The sequence below is a fragment of the Phodopus roborovskii genome, unplaced genomic scaffold, assembly GCF_943737965.1.
Source record: "Phodopus roborovskii unplaced genomic scaffold, PHOROB, whole genome shotgun sequence".
NCBI classification, from domain to species: domain Eukaryota; kingdom Metazoa; phylum Chordata; class Mammalia; order Rodentia; family Cricetidae; genus Phodopus; species Phodopus roborovskii.
In genome coordinates this window covers 12,363,760-12,391,453 of record NW_026126578.1, presented here as the reverse complement: position 1 = coordinate 12,391,453, position 27,694 = coordinate 12,363,760, and the positions used below count along the sequence as shown (strand labels likewise).

The following is a 27,694-nucleotide window of genomic DNA, read 5'->3' as shown; positions in this document are numbered from 1 at the left end:
CCCATGAGATTAACTCCGGTGTAGTTTCCATTTCTTGCTTTTAAAGGAAAAAAAGTGATGTACAAACATATGGACACAGGAAGGTATGACATTGTACACAAATAATAGTTTGTCACAGGACTTAGATTGTTTAGGACTTAACCTGGAAAACCAAGCTGCACGTAAAAAGCAAAAAATCGTGGAGTTCAAAACTTAAAAGTCGTCAAAATAATTGATTTAGTTAAACATGCAATCAAAGTACAATGTTAGAGAGCTGGGGCCCCTGGGTTTGAGTCCTAGCACCATATAAACCAGTGGTAGAGCATGTCTGTAATCACAGCACTTAGGAGATGATAGAGACAGAAGGTTATAATTACAAGATCATCCTCAGCTATCTAGGGCAAGACCACCTTAGGATAACCAAAAAAAAAAAAAAAGGCAAGATAAAAAAGCAACTTTTGAGGAAAAATAAATCATTTCAAGTACCACATATTTATCTATAATTTACTTATCAGTGTTAGAGTAGAGTGAAATTAATACCTAAGTAAGCAATAATTTAGCTTTGAACTTGCTATGTAGACCAAGCTACCCTGGAACTCCCAAGAGATCCTCCTGCATCTGCCTCTCAAATTCTGGAATTCAAGGCATAAGCCCAGCACTTGGGAGGCAGAGGCAGGCAAATCTCTGTGTTGAGGTCAGATTGGTCTACACAGCAAGTTCTAGGACAGGGCTACACAGAGAAACCCTGTCTTAAAAAACAAGCTGGAAAGTAAAAGATAAGTTTTTAAATTTTTAAAAAATAAATTAATTTTAAAAATAAAAAGGAACATATAAAAAGACATAGCCTATTACCCCTGACCTAAAACACATTTTAATGGCTATTAACTTGTTTGCTCATTGGTTAGATACAACCTGGGACTGAATTTAGGACTTCAGGAATGATGAATACTAAATAGCAAGCAAGTATTCTGTTTATACTCCCCACTCCACCCTGACTCCAAGAATTTCACAGTGACTTATCAAAATAGAATAACAAAGATGGAAAAACTATTAACTTTCCCCTTGTCCTTCCCTATGACATGACTAAGAAAATCAAATGTCATTTGAAATAACACATTGAAAATTTGTAGCTCCACTTATCAGTGAGTGAGCCATTGAACTTGACATAGACATGAAAGCTTCAAATTTTAAGCTTTCCAAAGTTTAAGGCAATGCTACCATGCGTTCCAGAATTAATCCTTTTTAATATCCTCTTTTGTTTTGTTATTGAGACTCAACCTCCCAAACCCTCAAACCCCTCCCCCCACAGTCCTGGGATTAATCCCAGCATGAGCCACCACTCTTAGCTCTTCATATATCCTCCTGATGTTTAAATCCAACTGGCTGGACATAACATTTGAATATATGATCCTTTGACTGGAGACATTGCACCCCACCCACATCTAAACTACCAAGTAATGGAAATTTCTCCCTTCCTGTTTTGGCTTTTTTGAGTCAGGTACTTAAGTAACCAAGGGCTCCAAATTGCTATTTGGCCAAGAATGACCTTGAACTCCTGATCCTTTTTGTTCCTCTTCCCACGTGTTGCTTGGACAACTCCTTAGGGTTTGTGAAGCTTTTCTTAGGCTCACTTTAAATGAAATTGAAGGTTATATCAAATGACAATATATACAAGACACTCTGAGGTATTCCTGTGATCCACTCCGTGATTATGTATATCATTCAAGAAAAATAGTTAAGTGAGTTTAGACCAAGTTGTCAAAACCGGTGTCAAAACAGGCAAGAGATACTTGCTTCCCACCCTTTAGACACATCCTGCCTACTCGCAATATGTGCAGATGGAAAAAACTACACTTCCCAGGAACCTCTGCACCGTGAGGCGCAAGGCAAGATGGGAAGAGCTGCTGGGTGAACAACCGTCCTATTGGTGCGAAACCCGAAAGGCCGCCTAAACTCGTGAGCGATTGGTAGGAATTTGTGGACCCTCGCTGATTTGAGTTGGTTTTCGGTTGCGTTGTCAGAAGCCAAAGTTTGGCGCTTGGTGAGTGTGGTTTTCGGGATAAAAGTGAAGGGATTTTAGGACAGACGTTGGAAAGAAAAAATCTGGTAGGATAAAAAAAAAACTTCGTAATAAATGCAGGAAAAAGCAACAGAAGACTAAACCTGGGGTCCTTAGGTGACTTGGGGACCAGTCGTGGGAAGTTTGTCTGCAAAAGGAGAGGTCTCCGGGACGCGGAGAACTATAGTAATGAGGGAGCTAAGATCTGGTCAAGAACTGGGTGGACTTGCAAGAGGAGAACAAGATCCAGACGTCCTGGAGATGGATGGAGTTCCCGCTCCCTCTCCCTCCCGCTTCTGTAAGCTTCGATTTCCTCTTTTGTAAGATGAGGGATAATGAATTACTTCAGAAAGTAGTTATGCGAGTAAATGGAACATTTCGGGGAGAGGGTTGTGGCCAATATGTAGAGTGTTTTCTTAGCATGCCCATAGCCTTGAACTCGATCTCTTAGACCTCGAAAAAACAGATTCACTAACGTATATAAACAGAGGCATACCTGCCTTAGAGAGTAGTGTTAAAATGGCTTCTGTCAGCCAGGAAGATGGGTTATCGTAGTAGAACTGTAAATACAACCACTTTCCAGTGAAAACATGCTTTTAATTTTTATTTATTTATTTTTATTTATTTATTTATTTCCTTTTTGAGACCGTATCTAACTGCAGCCCAGATAGGCTTGGAATTAACTGTTTATACCAGACTGGTCTCATGGCAATACTCCTGTCGCAGCCTTCCAAGTACACAAGCTATGGTTAGATCATCCTGACAGGTCATTTTGTGGGTTTTGTTTGTTTGTTTGTTTGTTTGTTTATTCGAGACAGGGCCTCTCTGTATAGCCCAGGCTTGCCTGAAACTTAAAACTCTGTAGTCTAGGCTGCCCTCCATTTTGAGTGATCTTCCCCACTGCTAAGTTGTACTGACACAAGCTGTTGTGGGGGTGGTCCGGGGTGAGGGTTCCAAGTGAGTAGGGTCCCAAGGTAAGGGACCACGTGGGAGAGCATAGCAGGTTCCATAGCAGGTGAGGGTGACTGAGGTGTCAGGTGGAGGGAATAACACGCCAGGCAGACAGAGCTAAAATGAGGAGTTTATTTAGAAAGGGGAGTGAGGGAGAAGGGAAGAGACACAGAGGCACCGGGAACAGAAAAGGAGAGAGGGGGGAAGAGGAGGGGGGGTAGCTGGTGGCCAACCGAAAGCAGGAGAGAGAAAGCAAAAGAGAGCGTAAGTGGGCGGGGTCTGTCTTTTAAAGGGGTCCTTTACACCTGCCTGCAGACTAGTACTTATGGGCTGACCAAAGTACTGCCTGAGTGCATTCTGCCAGGCGACAGGGGCCTGAATCCTTACACAAGCCACCACAATTAACTTGGTAGATCATTTTGAATGGAAAAGGCTCAGGAAAGATATGAAGAAAATAATATTTAAGATACATGTTATGTACAGAATAGTTTGAATTAAGTGAATTTACTAGAGTTGTGGAAGGAGCTATATTTCAGCTGTCAGGGAGCTCATGAACAGGGAGTATAGAACTAAGAACACAGTGGATCTGCCATGATGTATAGGATTTTAATTCCAGGTCTCAGGAGGCAGAAGCAGGCAGATCTCTATGTATTTTATTTTTTTTAAGGATTTTTTTTTTCTGTTTTTGGTTTTTCGAGACAGGGTTTCTCTGTGGTTTTTGGAGGCTGTCCTGGAACAAGCTCTTGTAGATCAGGTTGGTCTCGAACTCAGAGATCTCCTGCCTCTGCCTCTGGAGTGCTGGGATTAAAGGTGTGTGCCACCACTGCCTGGCTCTTCAAAGATTTTTTTTTTTTTTTAATTTACTAATTAGGTGTACAGCATTCTGCTTCCATGTATGCCTGCAGGCCAGAAGAGGCACCAGATCTCATTACAAATGGTTGTGAGCCACCATGTTGCTGGAAATTGAACCTAGGCCCTCTAGAAGAGTAGTTAGTACTCTTAACCTCTGAGCCATCTCTCCAGCCCCCTCTATGCATTTTAGACCAATCTAGTTTACATAGTTCCAAGCTAGCCAAAGTGTGAGATCTTGTCTCATGAATAAACAAAAAGGAACATTTTGTAGAAACAGGATTTGTTTAGGGGAGATAGAAATAAGTAGGGAGAGAGAGGTTTGACACTTAAATAGAAAGTTCTGAATTCTAGGTTTTATTTAATATTTGAAGCTATAAGTAGCCACTGATCAATTTACACTTCTTTTTTTGCTTGCTTTTTTTGAGACAGAATTATCTAGCATCATGTAACTCTGGTTGTTCTGGAACTCAGGAGTGGCCTATCTTTTCTCCTAAACAATCATTAGACAGTGGCTGGAAAGATGCTCCTGTGCTTAAGAGCCCTCTTGCTATTCCTAGGGACCTGGGTTGGCTTCCCAGAACCCACATGACAGCTCACAATTGTCTGGCCTCCTGGGGCACCAGCATACACCTACCTAGTGCACCAACATACTTGAAGGCAAAACACCTATAGACATAAAATAGAATAAAATTAATATGTATATTTTTAAAATTATTAAAACTGCTTATTAGAAAAGATAAGATGGCTCAGCAGATTACGGTGCTTGCTGCTAGGCCTGAGTTTGACCCTGATATCTGAGTAGTGGAGGAAGAAAGCTGACTCCTCAGGTGGTCCTCCAGCTACACACACACACACACACAGACATAGACACACATACACAATTGCAAAAAATAAGTGTATAGTGGCACCCACCTATATTATCTCAGCACTTGGGAAGCTCAGACAGGAGGATGGATAAAAGTCCCAGACCAGTCCATATTAATAATGAGTACCATAACAGCTTTGGCTACATAGCTAGATACTTTTTTCAAACCAACAAAATGAAAACAAACAAAAAACCCACAAGGGTTAGAGAGATAGCTCAGTTGGCAAAGTGCCTGCTTCACAAGCCTGAAGCCCAGAGGTGGGTCTTCAGCATCCATGAAAAAGCCCTCACAGCTGTTTATGACAGTAACCCCAGTGCTGGTTGGTTGAGTATGAGGAAGTAATTGGGAGAGGAGGGAGGGAAGGATTGGGGAATGTGCTTTTCTGTGAAAGGTGGGTCCCTGAAGCTTTTTGGTTGGCCAGCCTCTGGAACCAGCCTCCTAGTTCATTGAAGACTTTGGGTTTTTGTTTGTTAGTTTGTTTTTTGTTTTTTTTTAAAGTAGAGGTTAGGGAGTTGGTTCAGTAGTCAAGATCACTTGTTACTCTTGAAGAAGATCACAGTTTGAGTCCCTGAAACTATATGGTGGCTTACAAACATCCATAACTTCAGTCCCTGGGTATGTGACACCCTTTTCCAACCTCTTTGGGCACCAAGCACCTATGTGTTGTGCATATACACATGCAGAAATACACTCATACACATAAAAATAAGATAAATCTAAAAAAAGTTTTGAGTGTTTTTCCCTTTAATTATATGTTGGAGAAGCAGTTAAAGAAGACATCCAGTATTGGTCTAAATGCTGTGTTCTCTTCAGGAGTCAAATATGGTATTGCTGAGGAGGGAACTAAGCTGTATAGCACATGTGTGCATATGTGTGTGTGTGTGTGTGTGTGTGTATTTTTAACACTTCCTGGCCCTCATTATCAATTTTGTGTATTTGATAGGTGCGAATAAGGCAGAATGAACTTTACTCCGACACACACACCCATCTGCAGAAAGTAAGATATTTGCTTAATTTTGAGTTAACTAATCGATATTTCTATAGGTTTCATCCAGTCAATATAGGAGCTCCAGGGACATCATACTTCCTATGTCTCAGTTCTCTATTCTTATTCAGAATCTAGAGTTTAAAATAGCTTTACTAGTGGTGGTGGCACACTCCTTTAATCACAGGAGGCAGAGGGCTGTTGATCTCTGAGTTTTAGGCCAGCCTGATCAGCATATTAAGTTCCAGGACAGCAAGGGCTACGTAGAGAGGCCCTGTCTCTGTGGAAATGCCAGGACCCATTCATTGTGAATGGAGGAGCCACAGTGATGGTAAATCTTGGGTCATAGGGAGCAACCAATGTATAATGAGATGGATTTACTGATAGCACTCATTCCTTACAACCATACCTCCCCTCCATCTTTAGAATTTAAGAGTTGTTCTGTTTGTTTTAATGATTAATTAATTTTTTTATTTTATGTGCATTGGTGTTTTGCTTGCATATATGTCTGTGTGAGAGTGTTGGGCCTTTTGAAACTGGAGTTACATACAGTTGTGAGCTGCCTTGTGGGTGCTGGGAATTGAACCCAACTGCTGAGCCATCTCTCCAGCCCAATTTGCTCAAATTTTTATTAGCTTCTTTCCCGCTCTTTGAAAATAAAACAGTCTTTCTGTCATGAGCTTTTGTGTAGGCTGCTAGGGATGGATGTGTGCACTGGGGTGTTGCCCTTGTGTCTGCCAAGCATGCTGCTGAGCTCCAGGGCCAGCTCTGTAAGTGAATGTTTCTGTCCTGTCTGGTCCTGCAGCTGTTCAGTCCCAAATAAACACACAGAGGCTTATATTGATTATAAACTGTTCGGCTGATGGTTCAGGTTTCTTATTGGCTAGCTCTCTCTCAATTATTAACCCATTTCTATTCATCTGTGTATCCTATGTAGGAGAATTCCTGTGTCTCTTGCTCCCTCAGCAGCTACATGACATCTCCTTCACTCTACCTACTCCCTTTGTCTCTCTCTGTTTGGATTTCCTGCCTGGCTACATCCTGCCTGTCCATTGGCCAAAACAGCTTTCTTCATCAACCAATAAGAGAAACATATATTCACAGCATACAGAAGGGCATCCCCATCAATATTTCAATATTTGAGGAAGTATCAGGTTTATTTCTTCATGCTAATTGAAAATAGTTGTGCGAGTGTATGTTGAGGATTTAAATCAGCAATTTGTACATGAGTTCTACTGTTGAGCAATACTCCCAGCTGATCATTTATTGCACATGCTTGTATTATCTGTATTCATTAGCTCTAACTTGGGCTGTCTTGTGCAAAGTTTCTACACTTTGATGTCTATTTTGTTACGTTACAGATTTTTGTTTATATAGATGTTTTGCTTACATGTGTGTCTGTGCACCTTTTGTACAAGGTGGTAGATTCCTTGGAACTAGAGTTACAGATGGTCAAGAGCTGCCATGTGGGTGCTGGGAATTGAACTTAAGTCCTTTGGAAGAGCAGCCAGTTCTCCTAACGTCTGAACCATTTATCTAGCCCCATATATTGTAAATTGTAGAATGCCAAATTGGTTTTTTTTTTTTTTTTTTTTTTTTTTATAGGAGGACTTCTGCATAGTTTCTTTTCTTAGTTAATTCATTTATTGCTTGCTTGCTTGGCTCTTTTTATGGGGGTGGTGCTTGGTTTTTGCTTTTCTTTTTAGACAGAGTCACATTATGTAGCCCTGGCTTGCCTAGAACTTTCTACATGACCAGGTTAGCCTGGAACTCAGTGAAATACTTGCTTCTGCCTGTGGGGTTAAAGTTGTGCACCACCACACCCAGCTTACTATTTGTTTTCTGGCTCTTACTGTGTTAGCTTAAGTCTCTTGGTTAGTTGCCCCCCACCCCTTGTTTTTGACGCAGGTCTCCTTTGTTCTAGGCTGGCCTAGAACTCACTACAGCTGAGGGTAACCTTGGATTTCTGATTCTCCTTGCTCCGCCTCCTGAGTACTGGGATACCTTTACCATTTATTTACGTCATCTTGTCCTATTGTATGCAGTTGCAGAAGCTGGAGATTGTGGGATCTGATGTTGTTCCTGTTGCTATGAATCTATCTTATACTAGATTTTCTGATGGGTACTATGTAGTATCCATTCATATTGTTTTTATTATTTATCTTTTTTTTTTTTTTTTTTTTTTTTTTTTTGAGACAGTGTTTCTCTGTGTAGCCCTGGCTGTCCTGGTACTCTCTCTGTAGACCAGGCTGGCCTCTAACTCAGAGATCTGCCTGCCTCTGCCTCCCAAATGCTGGGATTAAAGTCCTTCACCAACACAACCTGGCTTCCTTTTTAATTTTTTTCATATTTTTGTTTTTTAAATTTAAATTAGAAACAATCTTATTTTACATATCAGTCCCAGTCCCCTCTCCCTCCCAACCTTTCATGACCCCCGGCCCCCTCCATCCCACCCTCCATCCACTCCCCAGAGAGGATGAGGCCTTCCATGGGGGATCATCAAAGTCTGTCAAATCATTTAGGGCAGAGCCTAGGCCCTCCTCTATGTATTTAGGCTGAGAGAGTATCCCTTCATGGGGGAATGGGCTCCCAAAGTCCATTTGTACACTAAGGATAAATACTGATCTACTATCAGAGGCCTCCTAATTGTCACCCACGTTCAGGGAGCCTAGTTCAGTCCTATGCTGGTTCCCCAGGCACACAGCTGGGGTCTGTGAGCTCCCACTTGCTTAGGTGAGCTGTCTCTGTGGGTTTCCCCAGCATGGTCTTGACCCCTTTGCTCATCACTCCTCCCTACATCTGGATTCCAGGAGTTCGGCTCAGTGTTTAGCTGTGGGTCTCTGCTCATTGTCTTTAAAATGTCCCTTTTAGTCTCTAACGTTTATTTTAGATAATGTTTTAAGCTATTGATGGTTAGAAAACAATTCACAAAATTTTTCATTAATCTTTTGAATCAAACTTTCAATGCATATAAGCACTTTAATTATCAGCACTTTAAGAGCACAAACCCACTGTAATCCCAGCACTTGGGAGGCAGAAACAGGTAGATCTTTGTGAGTTTAAATCCAACCTGGTCTACATAGCCAGTTCTAGACCAATCAGGGCTACATAGTATACAACAAAGCAACCTGGGGGTGGGTCGGTGGTGGCAGAGGCAAATGGATCTCTGTGAGTTCAAGCTGGCATGGTCTACAGAGTGAGTTCCGGGACTGACAAGACTGTTTCACAGAGAAACCCTGTTTCAAGAAACCAAAAAACAAAATGGAATCCATAAAACCCCTTTTATTTAATATATATATATATATGTGTGTGTGTGTGTGTGTGTGTGTGTGTGTGTTTTCCAAGTATTCAGAGGAGTTAATATATACTTTCTAATTCCACATAGAATAACATTTGCCTCCAGACGTGGTGCTGCCCCTGGCTTCAGTGATCCCCACAGGTGGAAGAAAATGGCAGACTCAGTGGAGTCAACTCCCCTGCCTTCAATCGAGGATCGGCTGGCTGTCCTTTGCCCTTCTCAGGAACTTCTGGAGTACTATCAGAAGAAAATGGCTAACTGTGAGGCAGAAAATGAAGACCTGTTGAAGAAGTTAGACCTGTACAGAGAAGCTTGTGAAGGACAGGTAAAAAAAGAAGAAAGAGAGAGAGAATTCCCACACTGGGAATAGGAGGGTCCTGGAGCTCACTTACCAAGCCACCCTGGAGAATTGCTGAGCTCTCGACTTAATGAGAGACCCAGTCTCAAATAATACTTGGAGAAGCATCAACTTCTGAGTTACACACGTGCCTGCATGCACACACGCATACACTCACACACACACAGATAGGTGAGACTTAATGGCATTCTTGGTGTTGTGTGTGAAGGGACAACTTAAGGGTGTGAACTTTCCAATCACATTAATTCTGAAGCTTTGTCCCTACCTCTCTCCTTTTGTCCTTCCTTTCTCCTTTCTTATAGTACTAGATATTGAACCTAGGACTTCCTGCTTTCTTGCCAGAGGCTCTACCACTGAGCTACACCTCAGTGTATTGGTGAAACTGTCAGTTAGGAATGTTCCTACATGGGCTGACACTTCCATATCCACTAAGAGGTTTCCTTTGACACCTAATATATTTTCAATTACTCTACTGGGTTTTTGTTTGTTTGTTTGTTTAGTTGTTTTTTTTTTTTTTTTCAGCATAAACTTGAATGGAATTTGCAGCAGAGGGAGGAAGAGATTGCTGAATTGCAGAAAGCCCTGAGTGATATGCAGGTCTGCCTCTTCCAGGAACGGGAACATGTTTTACGACTCTACTCAGAAAATGACCGATTAAGAATCAGGTACTGAATAAAAGAAAGGAATTGTTACAATTATAACTCTAAGTTACACTTAAAATGATGAAATTCATCTACAGTCATTCTCTTTGGTTGTGTCCCCAGGTTGTGTCTTTAACTGAAAGACAGTAAAACACCAATGAGCAAATTAGAACTATGATAGGGTGGTTACAGAGGCCAACCCTACAGCCAGCTCTAGGACTAGGGTAGTCTTCCAAAGGCAACGGATTCAAACTTTTTTATATTGATATTGACCAGTTGTTGAGTACAGGCTGCCCTCATTAAGAAGTCATAAATTTGGGAGAGAAAGCCTTTATCCAATCATAATTCCTTTAAAAAACTTATTTTCTATTATTGTGTGTATTATCTGATGTTTGTATGTGGGGTGCACATCTGCAACAGCTCAGTATGGAGGTCAGAGGACAACTTTGAGCACTTGCATTTCTCCTACAACCATATGCCTTAATCCTACTGAGCCAACCCACCAGCCCCCAATGATTCTTGGAAGGCATTAGCTAATGGGAGATCAGTGTCAGGAACAGATGGATACATTCCTGCAAGATTTCTAGAGGCGGGGGAGACTTACTTCTTTTACATTTTTGTTTATTTGGGGCTTGTTGTATGTTTTGCTTTAATATTGGGGATTGAACCTAGGGCTTCACACATACCAGACAGGTACTCTACTGCCAAGCTATACCCTTAGTTCTTTTTTTTTTTTTTTTTTTTTTTTTTTTTTTATTTTTATTTTATTTGCATTGGTGTTTTGCCTGCATGTATGTCTGTGTGAGGGTGTCACATCTTGGAGTTACAGATAGTCATTAGCTGCCATGTGGGTGCTGGGAATTGAACCTGGGTCTTCTGGAAGAACAAGTCAGTGCTCTTAACCACTGAGCCATCTCTCCATTCCACCCCCTAACTCTTTTTTAAAATTGCCCAGACTATCCCTGAACTTTTTCTATAGCCCAGGCAGACCTTCAATTTGAAATCCTCCTGCCTTATTTTTCAGAATAGCTAGAATTACAGACTTGGCCTCAATCAGCCTTGCCCATTTTAAGTATAAGTGTTTAATAGAAGTAGGCACATTTACATTGTTGAACAATCTCTGGAATCTTTTCATATTCCCACACTGAAACCCTGATCATTAAACAATACCTTCTGTGTTTTTCGCCCAGGCCCTGGCAACCACTACTCTACTTTTTTTTTTTTTTTTTTAACTTTTATTTTTTAGTTTTTTGAGACAGGGTGTCTCTGTGTAGTCCTGGCTATCCTAGAACTCACTCTGTAGACCTGGCTGGCTTTGAACTCATAGAAATCCTCCTGCCTCTGTCTTCTGAGTGCTGAGATTAAAGGTGTATGCCACAACCACCCAACCAGAAAGGAAATCCTTTAAATAGAAATGGTTCCTTACCTTTGGTATATGATGTCTACTTTTCATGAGAATTGCAGGGAACTGGAAGACAAGAAAAAGATTCAGAATCTGTTAGCTCTTGTGGGAACCGACACCGGGGAAGTGACCTATTTCCATAAGGAGCCTCCCCACAAAGTAAGTACTCTTTGCTGCTATGCTGTGATGAGCATGACCTTTACGAGACACAGCTGAGAGCCCACAGTCAGAGCATCTCTACTTGTTAGAGACGCCACTTGGGAAGTGGCCATGGAGTTAGCCAGCCAGTATCTACTTTTTAAAGGTTTAAAGCGTTTTTTTTTTCTGTAAAACTGTTTGAAGATTTTTTTTTTTTTTTTTTTTTTTTTTCTTCACTACTAAGAAACTATGCTGGGGGTGCTGGAGAGATGGCTCAGAGGTTAAGAGCACTGGCTGTTCTTCTAGAGGATCTGGGTTCAATTCACAGCAACCACGTGGTGGCCCACAACAATTTCTAATGAGATTTGGTGCCCTCTTCTGGTGTGCAGGCATACAAGCAGATAGAACACTATATACATAATTAAAAAAAAAAAATCTTAAAAGAAAAAGAAAGAAACCATGGTAGATGGTGGTGGCACACACTTTAATCCCAGCACTTGGAAGGCTGAGGCAGGCAGCTGTCTGAGTTGAAGGTCACAGAGGTTTCAGAGGAGAAGAATTTTAGTATGTTGCCTAGAAATTGTTCTTGTGATATTTTGGTGAAGAATGTGGCTGCTTTTCACTCTTGTCCAAAGTCTGCCTGGGGCCAAAGTGAAGAGTTTTGAATTAGTTCTGTTGGCAGGAGAAATCTCAAAACAGCCCAGTATAGACTCTGACATGTGGTTATTAGTGTTAACTCTGATGAAGACTTATAATGAAAAAGAGCAAACTGAGCAAGTAAAAATACAAACTGTAAGTGAGCCACCCCAATTAAATGTTATCTTTTCTAAGAGTTGCCATGGTCATGGTGTCTTTACAACAACAGAAAGCCTAAATAAGACACTACATAAGCACTCTACATCTAAGCTATAGCCCAGCTTCTATTGTTTTAAAAATGATTATAACCACAAATTAAAAATGAAAAAGATCAATGTATACCTCAGCTCCAGCTATTAAAACATTAGGTATTTCAATTCAGGAATCCAGAGAAGGGGCTTTGGAACAATTTCTTGGCTGTATCTAGAAGGGAACTGTAGTGGGTCTCCCTCTTCAGCAGTAAGGACTATCACCTGCTCATGGCTCACAGTTCACTCTTCCTTCAGAACTGAATAGAAAGGACATTGTTTCCCTGCTTATGCCTCCCATCCCTCATGGACAGTCTGCATTCTGTGCCTTCTTAGTGGGGCGCAGGGGAATAAGAATCCATTCTTTTTGCCTCAATTCAGATGGCTCTAAAAAGCCATTCAGGTCCAGATCCCCCTTGGTATTGGCTGGGACCTGCTGTAACCAGATCACACCTGAAGTTCTCCATTTACCCAACCAGACCACCCTTATCTCCTCAGAGGTAGCTCTCCTGAGAGTGTTCCCCACAAACATTCTGGAAGATCTTCACTGTGCAGTTTGTTTCCCAGCACTGAACCAGAGAAGAACAAAAGGAAAACTAAAGCTTAGATGGACACATGTTTAGCTGAGATTGGAGAAGAAAGCAGAAGTAGTCTTTGTGAAGAAGAGTTTTCAGTACTTAATTTCTTTTCAGGCCTTTTTATACTGATTACAAATTAATAATAGTCTTTATCAAAAGCACACAGATGGTGAGACACACTTTAATTCCAACACTTGGGAGGCAGAGGCAGGAGGATCTATGTGAGTTAGAAGCTAGCCTGATCTATAGAGCAAGTTCCAGGACAGCCAAAGCTATATAGAGAAACCCTGTTTTGCAGTGGGGAGGAGCAGGATGAGATGGGACAAGGTCTAAATATGTAACCCAAGCAAATCTGGACTTCAGTAGGTAACCCAGTCTGGCCTCAAACTTGTCATCTGCCTGCCTCAGCCACCCAAATATGGGGAACACAGGGGCACACCACCTTGCTTGGCTGCCTTTACACTTCATAAAATATTTCTCTATAACATTATCATATATCTAATGTGCATATTTTTCTTTTCATGTCCTTGTCAAAGAACACCTTACTTTTTTTCTCTCTCTCTTTTGGTATTTTGAAATGGGGTTTCTCTGTATAACAACCCTCTCTAGCTGTCCTGAAACTCACTCTATAAACCAGGCTGGTCTCAGACTCAGAGATCTGCCTGCCTCTGCCTGCTGAGTGCTGAGACTGAAGGTGTGTACCACCACATCTTACTCAAAGAGTACTTTTCAAAATATATCTTGTTAAGTAGCCATGTGGTTTTATTTATTGTTAGTTTGTATTAACACTGGATTTTATCCAAAAAAATATGTTCCCTCTCATACAAATGTAATGTGTTTACATGATTATATCAGTTTTGAGCAAATTTAACCTATAAATGTTGAATCTGTAAAACTAAGGCTAAAACTGCAATTTCACATATATTGAGATTACTTCTATACCTTATTTTCTTCTTTAGGTAAGCATTCTGCAAAAGACTATCCAGCCTGTAGATGTCAGTGAACAGGATGAGCCTTCAGTGTTCAAAGCAGGTAACCACTGTTCTAGAAATCTTCACTGATGTTGAATTAGAAATCCTAATGCAAGCAATTAGAAAGTTTTCCCTACTATACACATAGTGTTCATAATGATGCCTTTGGCAGTCTAATACCATACATGTCTAGAACTGTGAAAAGAATGAACTATTGTTTAATGCAAGATGTGTGTGTGTGTGTGTGTGTATGTGTGTGTGTGTGTGTGGTGTGTGTGTGTTCATATGGAGGCAAGTGTGTATTGGGTGTGCATTTGTGTGGATGCCAGAGGTCTATGTCAGGGGTCTTCACATTTTTGAGACAGAGCTTCTCACTGAACCTGGAGTTCACTTATTTGGCTAGACTGACTGTCCAGTGAGTTCCAGGGATGCTCTTGCTTCTGCCTGTCTGGTGTTGGGGTAATGGGTGTATGGATGTGGATTTTTACATGGATGCTGAGGATCTCAACTCAAGACCCCTTGTTTACACAGCAGGCACTTTACTGACTGATTCATTTCCCTAGCTCTTAGTACAAGTTTCTTTTGCCTGGCAGTAATGGCACATGCCTTTAATCCTAGCACTTGGTAGGAAGAGGCAGGTGGATCTCATTGAGTTAGAGGCCAGCATGATCTACAGAGCAAGTTCCAGGACAGCCAGGATTATTACACAGAGAAACCCTGTCTCCAAAAACCCAAAACCAACCAACCAAACAAACAACCCCTCCAAAAAAAAACCATAAAAACAAAAATTCTTATTAATTAACTCAACAGTTATACATATTTGTAGAGTACAGTGTGACACTGTAATGTGTGTATATATACATTGTGTTAGTGACCAGGGTAATTGGTAGATAGTCATCACCTCTTGTAAGTACTCTCTAGCCCTGTCTGCTTCTGGTATGCTATTGTGCCACAAAATGGTAGCGGCTACTCCAGTTGTCTAGCTGCACCTTGCCCCATCAGCCGTCCTCCCCTTTTCTTCCTCCATCCTTCCCAGGCGCTAGTGATCTCATTCCATTTTTGTTGTTGTTACCTTTTCTTTTGAAAATTGTTACGTCATAACTAAAGTGTCTAAATTGGGCTTTTACTAAGAAAATATTCACAACTCCAGAGGAAGAGTCTGCCAAAAGATGAATAGGATTACCCAGGTGAAATGCTGCAGAGTTCCCTTAAGAGATTCCTGCCTGGGAATCGAGCACTGTAGGTCTCAAGTGTGTTCCTTTTCCTCCCTTCCTTCTCTTACAGGTAAAGGAAGCTGAATTCCTACAGGGTTAGTATTGATGCTTGAGAAGCAGAAAGAAGAGTTGAGCAGAGCTTTTGATGAACTTTTGTTTTCTATTTTAGATCCTAAAGTAAGCAAAAAAAGAGTAACAATAAAAGAAAAGGAAGACATATCTGATCGTTACCAGAGGGACGTACAAACACTCATCCTGCAGGTGATACATTTGTCTCGACAGACTAAAGTGGTTTCATTCTACACATTTAGCTGTGTGTAATGCACCTTTGCTATTGTATGAGAACTATCTCTTTACACTTACATTGCATTCAGGCATCCTAGGGACCATGAAAATTGAGATTATTTTTAATGTTTAAGCACTTCTTTTTTCCAAGAAAAGTTAGAGGTAAATTTGTTGTTTTGTTTTGAGACAGGTCTGTCTACACAATTCTGGCTGTCCTAGAGCTCATAATGTAACCCTCAAATTTAGAGGTTCATCGTTTCTGATATTAAAGACATGCACCACCACACCTGGTTTAGAGATAGTTTTAATATAGATTCAAATATGAACATTGATGTAATAAAGGAAAGCCATATCCTGTGGTATACTCCTGTAATTCCAGCACTTAGGAGAGGCTGAGGCAGGAGGATTGCCATACATCTGAGTCCTGCTGGGCTCTATGTAGGGAACACCAGGCAACTAGGGCTACCTAGCAAAACCCTATCTGCATACATCCCCACTCCTCTAGGAGATGATGTTGTGAGATTGAGGAGTTCTATTGTTATGGGGTACCCAAAGAGAAAAATCCTGAGATACCTGAATAAGTCATGTGGAGGCTTTAGTCACTGCCTTCAATTTGTTGTCTTTTTTTAAAGGCAAAAACTGCAATTGCAACACATACAGAAAGGCAGTATGGACATCTGCAGCAAGCAAGTACTGTTTACAAAAGCGGAGATATAGCACTTAAGTGGTTAGTCAGTTCATATAACCTTCAGGTCAGGAACACATTGTATAGAACTGATGGCAGGTCCAAAGACCAGTTTATACTAGGAATTTATGGTTGATCTGAGTGGTCAGAGACCACTAAGAAAACTAAGATAGTTTTAGCACTTACAGTATTCACAAGATGTCATAACTATAATAGTTCGGTAGCCCATTACACTGCCTCTGGCAGCCTAATCCCATACAGATCTGGAACTATACAAAGTTGGTGTGTGTGTGTGTGTGTGTGTGTGTGTGTGATCATTGTATATGGTGCATATTTGGAAGGAGTCACAGGGATGCCCAAGAGGAGATTTGGGTTTTTCAAGTGAGAATAGCCTCATAGCACTTATACTTTAAAATCATTATTGTCTATTTGAATATTCTAGAATGCTTCTGTCAACCTTTAGTTAACACGCTAAGCCCTAACTAACAAAACCATCCAAAGTAAGAATTCCCATTTGTTTTGTTTTTGTTTTGCAACAAAATCTTATCATGTAGCCCTGGCTAGTCTGGAATTTGCTGTGTAGACCAGGCTGACCAAAAACTCACAGAGATTCGCCTGCCTCTGCCTCTACCCCCTGAATGTTGAGATTAAAGATGCCACCATGCCTGGCTAGAATTTACTTTGTAATTGGCCTGAGGACTATACAGAGAGTAACATAGAAAAGTTGTCTGAATGACAAATCAACATTTGGGGTTATAATCATTCAGTTAGTGCATATGTTCTAAAAATCTAGGAAAATAATAAATCATTATCTTACTACTGGGTGTAGAGGGATTTTTCTTTGGGCTACCAGCTCACAAAAAGTAACATGGAAACTTACTATTCATTATAAAATCTCACCCTCTACCTTAGGCTCGTCTCACTAGCTCTTACAACTTAAATTAAACCGTATCCTTTGATCTATGTTCTTATTGTGGCTCGGTGTCCTTTACGCTGTACTGCCCAACCTGCTTCCTCTCCTTCTGGCTGGTGGCTCCGCCTTCCTTCTTCCCAGAGCTCTCTCTCCAGAAGTCCCATCTATCTCTCCTGCCTAGTTACTGACCATTTAGCTTTTATTAAACTAATCACAGTGACATCTTTACATAGGGTAATCAAATATCTCTCAACATTTCCACTTTTGTCTAAATAAAAAGAAAAGAGTTTTCACTCTTAACATAGTAAACCTTATACAATAGGAACAATTATCAGGGCTGGGTAGTGGTGGTGGCGCATGCCTTTAGCCCAGCACTCAGGAGGCAGAAGCAGGAGGATCTCTGTGAGTTTGAGGCCAGCCTGTTGTACAAGAGCTAGTTCCAGGATGGCTTCTAAAACCACAGAGAAACCCTGTCTCAAACAAACAAACAAACAAACAAAGAACAATTATCAGGTAAGATTTACATTTACAATGTCCAGTCCATTTACATTTGGCAAATTCAGAGAAAATACTCTATTATTAATACTGTCTTGGTGAGTCCAAAATTTTATACCTAATTTACCTTCTAACATAACTGAAGAAAACTGTAAGCCAGGTGTTGGTGGCACACACCTTTAATCCCAGCACTGGGGAGGCAGAGCCAGCTGTATCTCTGTGAGTTTGAAGCCAGCCTGATCTACAGAGCTAGTTCCAGGACAGCTTCCAAAACCACAGAGAAACAGAGAAACCATGTCTCAAAAAAATAAAAAAGAAAAATAAAAAAAGAAAAGAAAAAAGGAAAGAAATGAGGTGAGGAGTGATTGAAGGAGACACTTTGCTCACTCACATGTCCACACACCAGTATGAACACAGCACAGGCATATACGGTGCACATACACATAAAATGAGAACTGAGATTTTGTTTGTTTTGCTCCTGTTTGCCCCCCACCCCGTTTTACTTTGTTTGTAGGAAGGGCTCACCTTCAGAGACATGAAGTATAGAAGCAGGAATGGATAACTAGCTCTTTCGTCTTGGCCCATGTAGGTGGAAGCACTTCAGGCACAGCTGGAAGAGCAGACAAAGCTTTCTAGAGAACAAGTTGAAGGACTCATGGAGGATAGACGGATTCGAATCGAGGAGATACAAGTTCAACACCAAAGAAATCAAGACAAAATCAAAGAGCTGACCAAGAGGTGAGCACTCAAGAATTACGGTCCTAACAGGTGTCCTACTTTTCTGAATGCCTTAAGAGGTGGCTCCACTGTTAGAGTATTTACTGTTCTTGCAGAGGACCTGGATTTGGTACCCAGTGCATATATCAGGTGGCTCACAACTGTCTATAACTCCAGTTCCAGGATCTGACACCTTCACACAGACATACGAACATACATTCAGGCAATACACCAATGTACATAAAATAGAAATAAATTATTAAAAAAGAAAAGAAAAGATTAATAGAATGGGGATAGAGAGATGGCTTAGTATTTAAGAGCACTCACTGCTCTTGAGGATGACCCCAGTTCAATTCCTGGTACTTATAGCCTCGGCTCCCATGTTGCTTTAGTTTGTGCTCCAGTCAGACTAATAATTTAAGGAACAATTGTTTTTAGCAAGTATGTCACTAGGCATAGTAACCCCTGAGCTGAATGAAGACTTACTCAGACCAAATCCACATTCCCATAATGACTAATGGTTAGTCTGCCTTCCTTCCTTCCTTCCTTCCTTCCTTCCTTCCTTCCTTCCTTCCTTCCTTCCTTTTTTCTTTTTCTTTCTCTCGGTTTAACAGTTCAGGCTGTCCTAAAACTCTTTTTGTAGATCAAGCTGGTCTTGAACTCATAGTGATCCACCTGCCTCTGCCTCTACTCCCAAGTGCTGGGATTAAAGGCGTGTGCTGCCATTGCCTGGGGTGTGCCTTTATGATGGCCCTCCCACCATGTATTGTACTTACATCTTTGTTCCCTAGGGTTTTCCTATTCAGTTCCTGACCTACCCTGTGTCCTATAGTAGCCACAAGATATGCATGTTGCATACTGGATGATACTTGTTAAGTTGTACCTAACCATTTCTTTTCCCCATTAAGCATGCTTAGTTGGTTTTTATCTTATTTTTATTTTTGAGACAGGATCTCACTGTGTATTCCTGGCTGGCCTGGAACTTTTATTTAATGGAGGTTGGCCTTGAAAATGCAGACATCCTTCTGCCTCTGCCTTCCCAAGTGTTGGAATTAAAGGTATCCTCACCACACTGGCCTCATGTTTAATATGTATGTGTGTGTATAAGTGTATAGGGGTGTGTGTGTGTGTGTGTGTGTGTGTGTGTGTGTGTGTGTGTGTGTGTTGTATATAGGTCAGTCTGGGGTGCTGTTTGTTTTTTGAGACACGGTCTCTTACTGGCCTGAAACACAATGATTAGCAAACCCCAGGGATTTGCTTGTCTTCATCTGCTCTGCACTGGAGTTATACGTGTGCACTGCCACGCCTGGCTTTTCATGTGGGTTCTGGGGAGAAATTCAGGTTGTGCTTAGATAGCAAGTACTTTACCAACTGAACTTTAAAACAAAAAAATTTATTTTATGTATATGTGCCTACATGTTTGTCTAAACACCACATGCATACCTAGTGCCTGGGGAGGCCAGAAAGAGATGTCAGATTCCATGGAAATGGAATTACAGATGGCTGTGAACTGCCATATGGGTGCTGGGAATTGAACCTGAGTCCTCTAGAAGAGCAGCAAATGTCTTTAACCATTGAGCCATCTCTTCTGCCCCATATTTATTTATTTTTGAGACAAGGTCTCTAGCTAGGCTGGTCTCAAAATCCCTATGTATCCAAGAATACCTTGAATGACTTAGTCTCCTGTCTCTGCCTTCCAAGTGCTAGGCTTACTGGAATATTCTTCTATAGCCCATTTATGTGGTACTGAGGATTGAGCACAAGACATTGTATATGCTGGACAAACACTGTATCCACTGAGTTACATTCCCAGCTCTAACTTAATTCACTTTTGGCTTTTGATTTTTTTTTAAGATAGGATCTCACTATTTAGTTTTGGATGGCCTTGAACTCATAAGAGACCTGCCTATCTCTACCTCCCAAGTTCTGGGATAAAAGTCACATATCACCAGGCCTGGCTGTTTATTTTTTGTGGAGGAGTATTGGGTATTAAACTTGGGGCTTCATGAATGCAAGGCAAGCAGTATACCACAAAGCTATACTCCTAGCTCATAGTATCTGTATCTTTAAATCTGTGTCTGTATGAGTACAGTTGTCCACAGAGTCCAGAAGAGGTCAGAGCAGTGTGTATTCTCAGCCACTGAGCCATCTCCAGCCCTAATAATGTGTGATTTTATTTATATTAGTTTTCCATCCAGTATGTAAATAGCCATCATACATATTATACAAATCTACTCAGGCTCATGCTCAGTTCCTTTCATTAGTGAATCATCCTAAGGCTATTGTGTGGTCTGAAACCCTAGACCATCAATGACTGTCCCTTGGGGTATCTCCTTTTTTTTTTTTTTTTTTTCTGATACTTTATTTATTTTTGCAATGTTTGGTGTTGCACCTAGGACTATATACATCATCATCCCAGCTGTGATACTTTAAATGTTTTTATTAGCATATATTAATTAGACAAATTATGCATAATAGTGGATTTCATTCTGCCATTTTCATTCATGTACATAATATATGTTAGTCATATTCACTCCCTTTACTTTCTCTTGTCCCTCTCCTACTCCTTAACCTGGATATTTTCAAACCAATTTATTATTTTGAACGTAAAACTTACATATGTGCCCTGCTACTTAGGAAAGAGCTATTATTTGATAAGTAGGGAATTATAGTGACTGCTTTATGGTATTTAATGCTCCAGCAGGCAATTGTATGCTTTCTGTAGTACTTCTCTAGATGTTGATGTTGGTGCCATCTCCTGAGGACATTCTTTTTTTAGAGCTACAAACATCATTTTTTTATTCCCAATATCAACAACAGTTGTTAGAACTAATTAACACTTTTGTGTTTCCAGTACTTGGTACTACCCTTGTTCTGCTGGTAAGGAAAATAATCCAGCTATCTTTTGCTCAGGAAAAATATGCATGTTGACATTCAAAATCTGATATAGTATATAAGCAACTATTGAATTATAAGACAGTACAAATTAAAACTGATGTAAGGATTTAGAGAACAGAAAAATTAAAATAGGCTAAATTATTAACATAACTTCATACGGAAATTGATCTCAAGAAAAGGACAAGAATTCAGCTGGGTGTGGTGGTGTATGCCTATAATACCATTGCTCAAGAGGTTGGGGCAGGAGGATTGAAACTCAAGGGTAGCCTAGACAATTTAGCAAGTCCCTAAGACAAAATAAAGGATAAACATTTAAAGAGGGGAGAGGGCTGGGGATATGTTAGAGCACCCCTCTCAAACGAAGATTTTGGTATAGGCCTTCATACATGGAAGCCAGCACAAACACAAGCGAAAACAGCAAAAACACAGCTTGTCTCTGATGTTTAGGAACTGGGATTAGTACGCAGTCAGAGTACTGTGGCTCAGGTTTTCTTGTATCGCTCCTTGGGAATAGTTCATACTTACTTGTGCTATGTATACATAGTTCTGTCATCTTCCAAACCCAAACCCTCAAATTAGCACTCAGGAACATTTCTGTAAAGTTGAGTCTGAACCAGGGAGCATGGTAGGTACAACACACTTTACTTAATAAAGCCTGTAAAACTGTCAATGATCAGACCGTGTGTCTTTGTAAAACTGCTATTTGGGAGTTCATCTTGAACAATTTTTAAAGAAGCTGTATTTCTCTTTTGGAATAACCCCGTATTTCAGCTAAACAGTGTGAGCATCTTCATGCTCACAGTTGTTCCTTTTCTCATAGTCTCCATCATACCCAAGAACTGCTCTACGAGAGCACCAAAGACTTTCTACAGCTAAGATTTGAAAACCAAAATAAAGAGAAGCTATGGATGCTTGAAAAAGACCACTTGATGGCAAAGATTATGCAGTATAGAGTGCAATGTAAGAAGAAAGAAGAGAAGCTTGGAAAAGTTATTCCAGTTTTGCATGAGAGTCACCATACTCAAAATGAATATATTAAGGTAACGCCATTATTTTCCTGGGACGGTTGAAATGATTTCCTTGAGTTGGAGTTAAGGCTCAGTTGGTAGAATATTTGCATAGCATACAGAGGCCTAGGGTTTTATCTTCAGCACTACATAAAGCCAGGCCCATTCCTTTAATCCAAGCTTTTGGAGATTAGAGACAGGAGAGTCACAAATTCAAGGTCATCCTTGGATGAATAGTGAGTTTGAGGCCAGCCCAAGCTACACAAGACCCTGTCAGAGACTTGGAGATTTCAAAGAGCCTGTAAATTGTTATATAAGGTCCACTGAGTTCATGAAGCTGATCTAGCAATAAGGTCATGAACTAGATAGCAAAGAGACTGATCATGATAGTATTTGAGGATTTGAAATACTAAGCTAGACAGAACTCAAGACAGACTATGGAGTAAGACCCTCTCTCAAAAAGACAACAAAAATATTACTCTTCATTTCCTGGTTCAATAAATGGACCAGATTCTGGAGAAAGCACTGTATATGTTAGACAGAGCCTTTTCTCGTTGTGTTTATATTTTAGTGAACAAAGAAAATCATAGTTTATTAAGTAATTTTATATTAGTAAGAGAATTGTATAACAATTGTATTACTTGTTGGAACCCCACTAGAAGAGGACCTAGGGGCACCCTCTTTAAGTCTGGTGCTTTTGTTGAGGCCTGCAATATAGATTAGGGGAGGGCATTCCTGTCAGAGGGTAAAAGTTTGAAGTCCCCGAGGAAAGTCCTTGAGGAAAAGGAAGGACATTATCATGGTTGTGAAGTAAACAAGGAGAAGGGAGGACTCACTTGTATACAAGGCCCTGGGTTTAATCCTTAGTGCCACAAGACAAAAAAGGAGAGCAACAAGGAGTAACTGACATGCAATCCCGAGAGAGGCTGGCAGAGGCCAGTCATAGTTGACGGTGCCAGACAGTATATGAGAAAGTAACATAGCCTGATGGAAAGGTACCCTATTGTCTCCTTTTGAACTCTTGAGACAGAGTTTCAGGTAGCCAGGCTGGCTCCCAACTCACTGTGTAGCTGAAGATGGCCTTGAACTTCTGATTTTCTTGCCTCTGCCTCCTGAGTGCTGGGATGAGGGTGCTACCACACCAACACCAGCTTATTATTTTGAGTGGGAGGTTCATTGTTGTTTCCTAGGCAGAGCTTGAACCCCTGGGCTCCAGTAATTCTCCATCTGTCTCCAGAGCATCTGGGTTACAGGTGTCACTTCTGTATATGGATCTGATTTGTTTTTTGGTTTTCTAATTTTAAAAATTGCATTTATTTGGCTGGGTGGTGGTGGCACATGTGACACACGCCTTTAATCCCAGCACTCGGGAGGCAGAGGCAGGTGGATCTCTGTGAATACAAGGCTAACCTGGTCTACAAAGCTACACAGAGAAATCCTGTCTCGCAAAAAAAAAAAAAAAAAAAAAAAAAATTGCATTTATTTGTGTGTGTGTGTGAGTGAGAGAGAGAGAGAGAGAGAGAGAGAGAGAGAGAGAGACTCTTGTAACGCATGAACGTATCATGATAGGAATGTAGAGATCAGAGAACTTGTAGGAAGGAGTCAGTTTTCCTTCCACCATGTGGGATCCACTCTTCATAGAAGTGCCTTAATTGCTGAGCAGTCTTGCTGGCCCAGTTTAAGGTTTTGAAGGACTTTTTTGGCTTCTCTGTGGAGCACGTGTAATATATATTGTTGATGTTTCTTTTTCTTTTTTTTTTCAAAGGGTGAGAAACATAATGTCTTCCTTAAATCAAATTCTGAGCTCTATTGTGTGATTCTTCTCAGCCAAAAATGCTTTTACTTTTTGAGACTGCGTCCCCTGTGCCCAGGGTTGGCTGTTAATTGACTGTGTAGCTGAGGATGACCTTGACCTGCTGGTCCTCCTGTCTGCCTCCAGAGTGCTAGGGTTACAGGGCATGAGCACCAGAGCTGGCATGCTAGATAGGTCTATGTCAAATTGACACAAGCTAGAGTTAACAAATAGAAGGAGGGGAGCAGAAGGCAACCTCAACTGAGAAAATATCTCCAAAAATGGCCCTGGAGGCAAGCTGGTAGGGCATTTTCTTAATTGTGATTGATTTGGGAAGGCCCATCCCATTGTGGGTGGTGTCATCCCTGGGCTGGTGGCCCTGGGTTCTATAAGAAAGCAGGCTGAGCAAGCCATGTGGAGCAAGCCAGTAAGCAGCACCCTCCATGGCCTCTGCACCAGCTTCTGCCTCCAGGCTCCTGCCCTGCTTGAGTTTCTGCCCTCACTTGTTAAGAGTAGTTTTTCCCTGCTGGTCTGGTCCCACCACTGCGTCAGCCCCAAATAACACACAGAGATGCTGTATTAGATATAAAGCTGTTGGCCTGTTACTAATTTCTTATCGGCTGGCTCTGTCTTAAATATTAACCCATGTGGTCTCATCTTACCAGAGAGAGGGTCCAGTGTTCTACTCTCTCCGTCCTCCATCTTGAATCTACTTCCTCTAATCCTCCTTGTCTCCTAGTCCCACCTATCTTGCTTTCCTATTGGCCAACAGTACTTTATTCATACCGATACGAGAAACATGTTTACAGAATGACATCTCCCATCACTCACTTCCTTTAGTGATGCAGTACAGTGTGTGGAAGTGTAAGCCAAATAAACCATTTCTCCCCCAAGCTGCTTTGTTCATGGTATTTCATCACAGCAATAGGAACCCTAACTAGAACACCTGGGTTGTTTTATCTTAAATATTTATGTACTTATATACACTACACCTGAGGGAAAGTACAGAGAGGGAAATGTAGACATGGTGAGGCCCCGGGTATCTCCTCATATCTGTTCCTACACATTTGCTCTGGAAATTTTTCCCTCCCTTCTTTACCACAGTGTTATTTTGAATTACCTGATGGGGCTGGAGAAATGGCTTAGCAGTTAAGAGCACTGACTGCTCTTCCAGAGGACCTGGATTCAATTTCCTAGCACCCGAATGGCAGCTCACAACTCCAGGATCCAACACCCTCACACAGACATACATAATGGCAAAACACCAATGCACATAAAATAAAAATAAAATTTAAAAAAAGAATTACCTGATTATTATAGTGCTGAACATTAAATGTTTTTATCCCTTTGGCCTACAGTCTCTAAAGGATAAACTCGTGCAAGAGAAAAAGCTGTCCAGCATGTACCAAGAACAGTGCATTTCCTTAGAAGAGGAACTTGCTCGAATCCAGGAGGAAGAGGGAGTGAGGAGAGAGATCTTCAAGGTATATAGTGCTGTCACACTTGTGACATGGAGACATGCAGACAGCTCTGGAGACTGATTTCCTACTCTTCATAAACTCCCCATCACCCATTTTTAGGATCGCTCCAACAAGATGGGCAAGCGCTTACAGATAATGACAAAACGCTATGAAGCCCTTGAGCATCGACGCATCCTGGAAGTAGAAGGCTTCAAGACAGACATTAAGATTCTTCGACAGAAGCTGAAAGACCTGGAGAAAATGCTCTATAAGGTACCTTTGCCCCTGAGTTAGGAAAGGGGAGGGGTGGGGTGTAGAAGGATGGTCAGGAGGGTTCCTCAGAAGGATGGCCAAGGATGTGATATGGATTTCAGTAGAGTGTGTGTAAGAATAAGAAGACAATGGCACTACAAAAACTCAGAAGGATGTGCTGTGTCCTTAGTTGGACACCAAAAGATAAGTATCCTTGAATCCTCTGAATATCAGTTCAACAGGAACACCCTGCTGGGAAAACAGACTTAACCTTACAACCAGATTAAAAGAATTAGGTGTGTTTGGGGGAGGGGAGCTGGGCAGTTGGCCTACTGAGTAGAGTTGCTGGCTGTGCAAGCATGATGGCCTGAGGTCAGATCCCTGGCACCCACGTGAAATCCAAGCACAGACACACATCTGTAACCCAGTGCTAAGAGATGAAGACAGGACTCTGGGATGTGCTGTCAGGAGGGAGAGTCAAAGCACTGACCTCCAGGTTCATGAGAGACCATCTCCCAGGCACACACCTTTATTCCAGCACTCAAGAGGCAGAGGCAGAGGCAGGAGGATCTCTGTGAATTCAAGACCAGCCTGGTCCTCATAGCAAGTTTCAGGGCAGCCATGGCTACAAAGTGAGACCCTGTCTCAGAAACAAAACAAAGCAAAAATGATGGAGAGTGACAAGGGACAATCTGAGGTCATTCTCTGACCTTCACTCTTGTGTACATGGGTGAGAGCACACACATACTCGCTCTCTCTTAAAAGAATTGTCTGTTTTCAAAGTAGGGAAAATAATCAAGTATCTAGTATCTCGAGAGCTTTGGTGGAGATTTAACAGTCACCACAGGTCCTAAATAGTATGTTCTGAACAAAGTCGATAGGAAAAAAGAAACACTTTCTATTATTTTTGGCAAATTTTCCAATAATGTTATTTATTGGTCTTTTTTTTAATTAACATTTATTTTTGTGTGAGGATATATATGCCATGGCCCATGAGGACAACTTGTAGGAGTCCGTTCACTCTTTCCGCCATATGGCTCCTAGGATCCTACTCAGATCATCAGGCTTCGTGGCCAGTGCTACCCACTGAGTGATCTCACCAATGCTGTACTGGTCTTTTTGTCTGTTGCTAATTGTTTATTAAACTCTATCCCAATGCTTCATTGCCATTTTGTTTTGTTTGATTCAGTTTTTGAGATGGTTTTGTGTTGCCCAGGCTGTCTTCAAACTGCGTATGTGGCTAAGGATGACCTTGAATTCATGATGTTCTGTCTTCTTCTCTGAAATACTTTGACTAATTAAACATTTTCATTTTTAAAATTAGTCACTGAAGGATTTAGGATTGCATTTATCATATGCAAAAAAAGGAGTTAACCAGTATAGCATGTTCTTTATGACTTGATTTTTCTCCCTTAGCTTATGCCCTAATTCTTTCTTTCCCTCTCTCTCTCTTTTCTCAACTCTGTAGGCAACAGTGAGTGCCCGGGGAAACCAGGACCTTGCCATTCTGTGTGAAGTCCGTGACAGCAATAGACGAGCACATAAGATACAGGGAGAGCTGAAGGACCTCAAGTCTAAAGTGTTCGGCCTGGAGAATGAGCTTAGGCTGTGTTGATGTCTATTTTCTGGGGCGATCGACTTCCTGAAGCCTGAGGCATGGTCACCTGTTCCCAGGCAGTGGACATGGAGTTGGCCAGAGTAGTGGTATTTATTTTTATAAAGATGGTATTAAAGGCATGATGGCTCACACTTACAATCCCAGCACTGGGAGACAGAGACAGGAGGATTGCCACAAATTCATGGTGAAGCAGGTATAGCTTTTGTGATTCAAGGCCAGCCTGGTCTACATAGTAAGTTCTAGGCCATCCAAGGCTACTTAGTAAGAGCCTGTCTCCAAAAAATAAAAATGAAAACAAAACATCACAAAGCAGAAAAGGAAACAAACAAGAGAGCGGAGCAGTGACAAATTGGGAGGTGAAAGGCTACGCTTGCACTAACCTTGCTATTGGGGTGT

General features: G+C 41.2%; 1 protein-coding gene across 1 annotated transcript; it reads left to right on the top strand.

Moving 5' to 3' along the window:
* Positions 1-1,828: 1,828 nt before the first annotated feature.
* On the top strand, positions 1,829-27,694 carry Ccdc77 (coiled-coil domain containing 77). The gene is made up of 12 exons (XM_051203731.1): positions 1,829-2,020; positions 5,651-5,704; positions 9,078-9,315; positions 9,871-10,013; positions 11,454-11,550; positions 13,951-14,023; positions 15,346-15,437; positions 18,144-18,292; positions 21,990-22,209; positions 25,327-25,452; positions 25,549-25,701; positions 27,149-27,694. Exons 2-12 carry the CDS (start codon positions 5,667-5,669, stop codon positions 27,293-27,295), a joined length of 1,476 nt encoding a protein of 491 aa, XP_051059688.1. The 5' UTR covers positions 1,829-2,020; positions 5,651-5,666; the 3' UTR covers positions 27,296-27,694.

What these genes read in the sequence shown, in the direction of transcription:
- Ccdc77 (XM_051203731.1), top strand. Translation starts at nt 5,667, where the DNA reads ATGAACTTTACTCCGACACACACACCCATCTGCAGAAA. An exon ending in CACACACCCATCTGCAGAAA is followed by an intron (nt 5,705 to 9,077) that starts GTAAGATATTTG and finishes AATTCCACATAG; the next exon opens with AATAACATTTGCCTCCAGAC. An exon ending in AATGACCGATTAAGAATCAG is followed by an intron (nt 10,014 to 11,453) that starts GTACTGAATAAA and finishes TGAGAATTGCAG; the next exon opens with GGAACTGGAAGACAAGAAAA.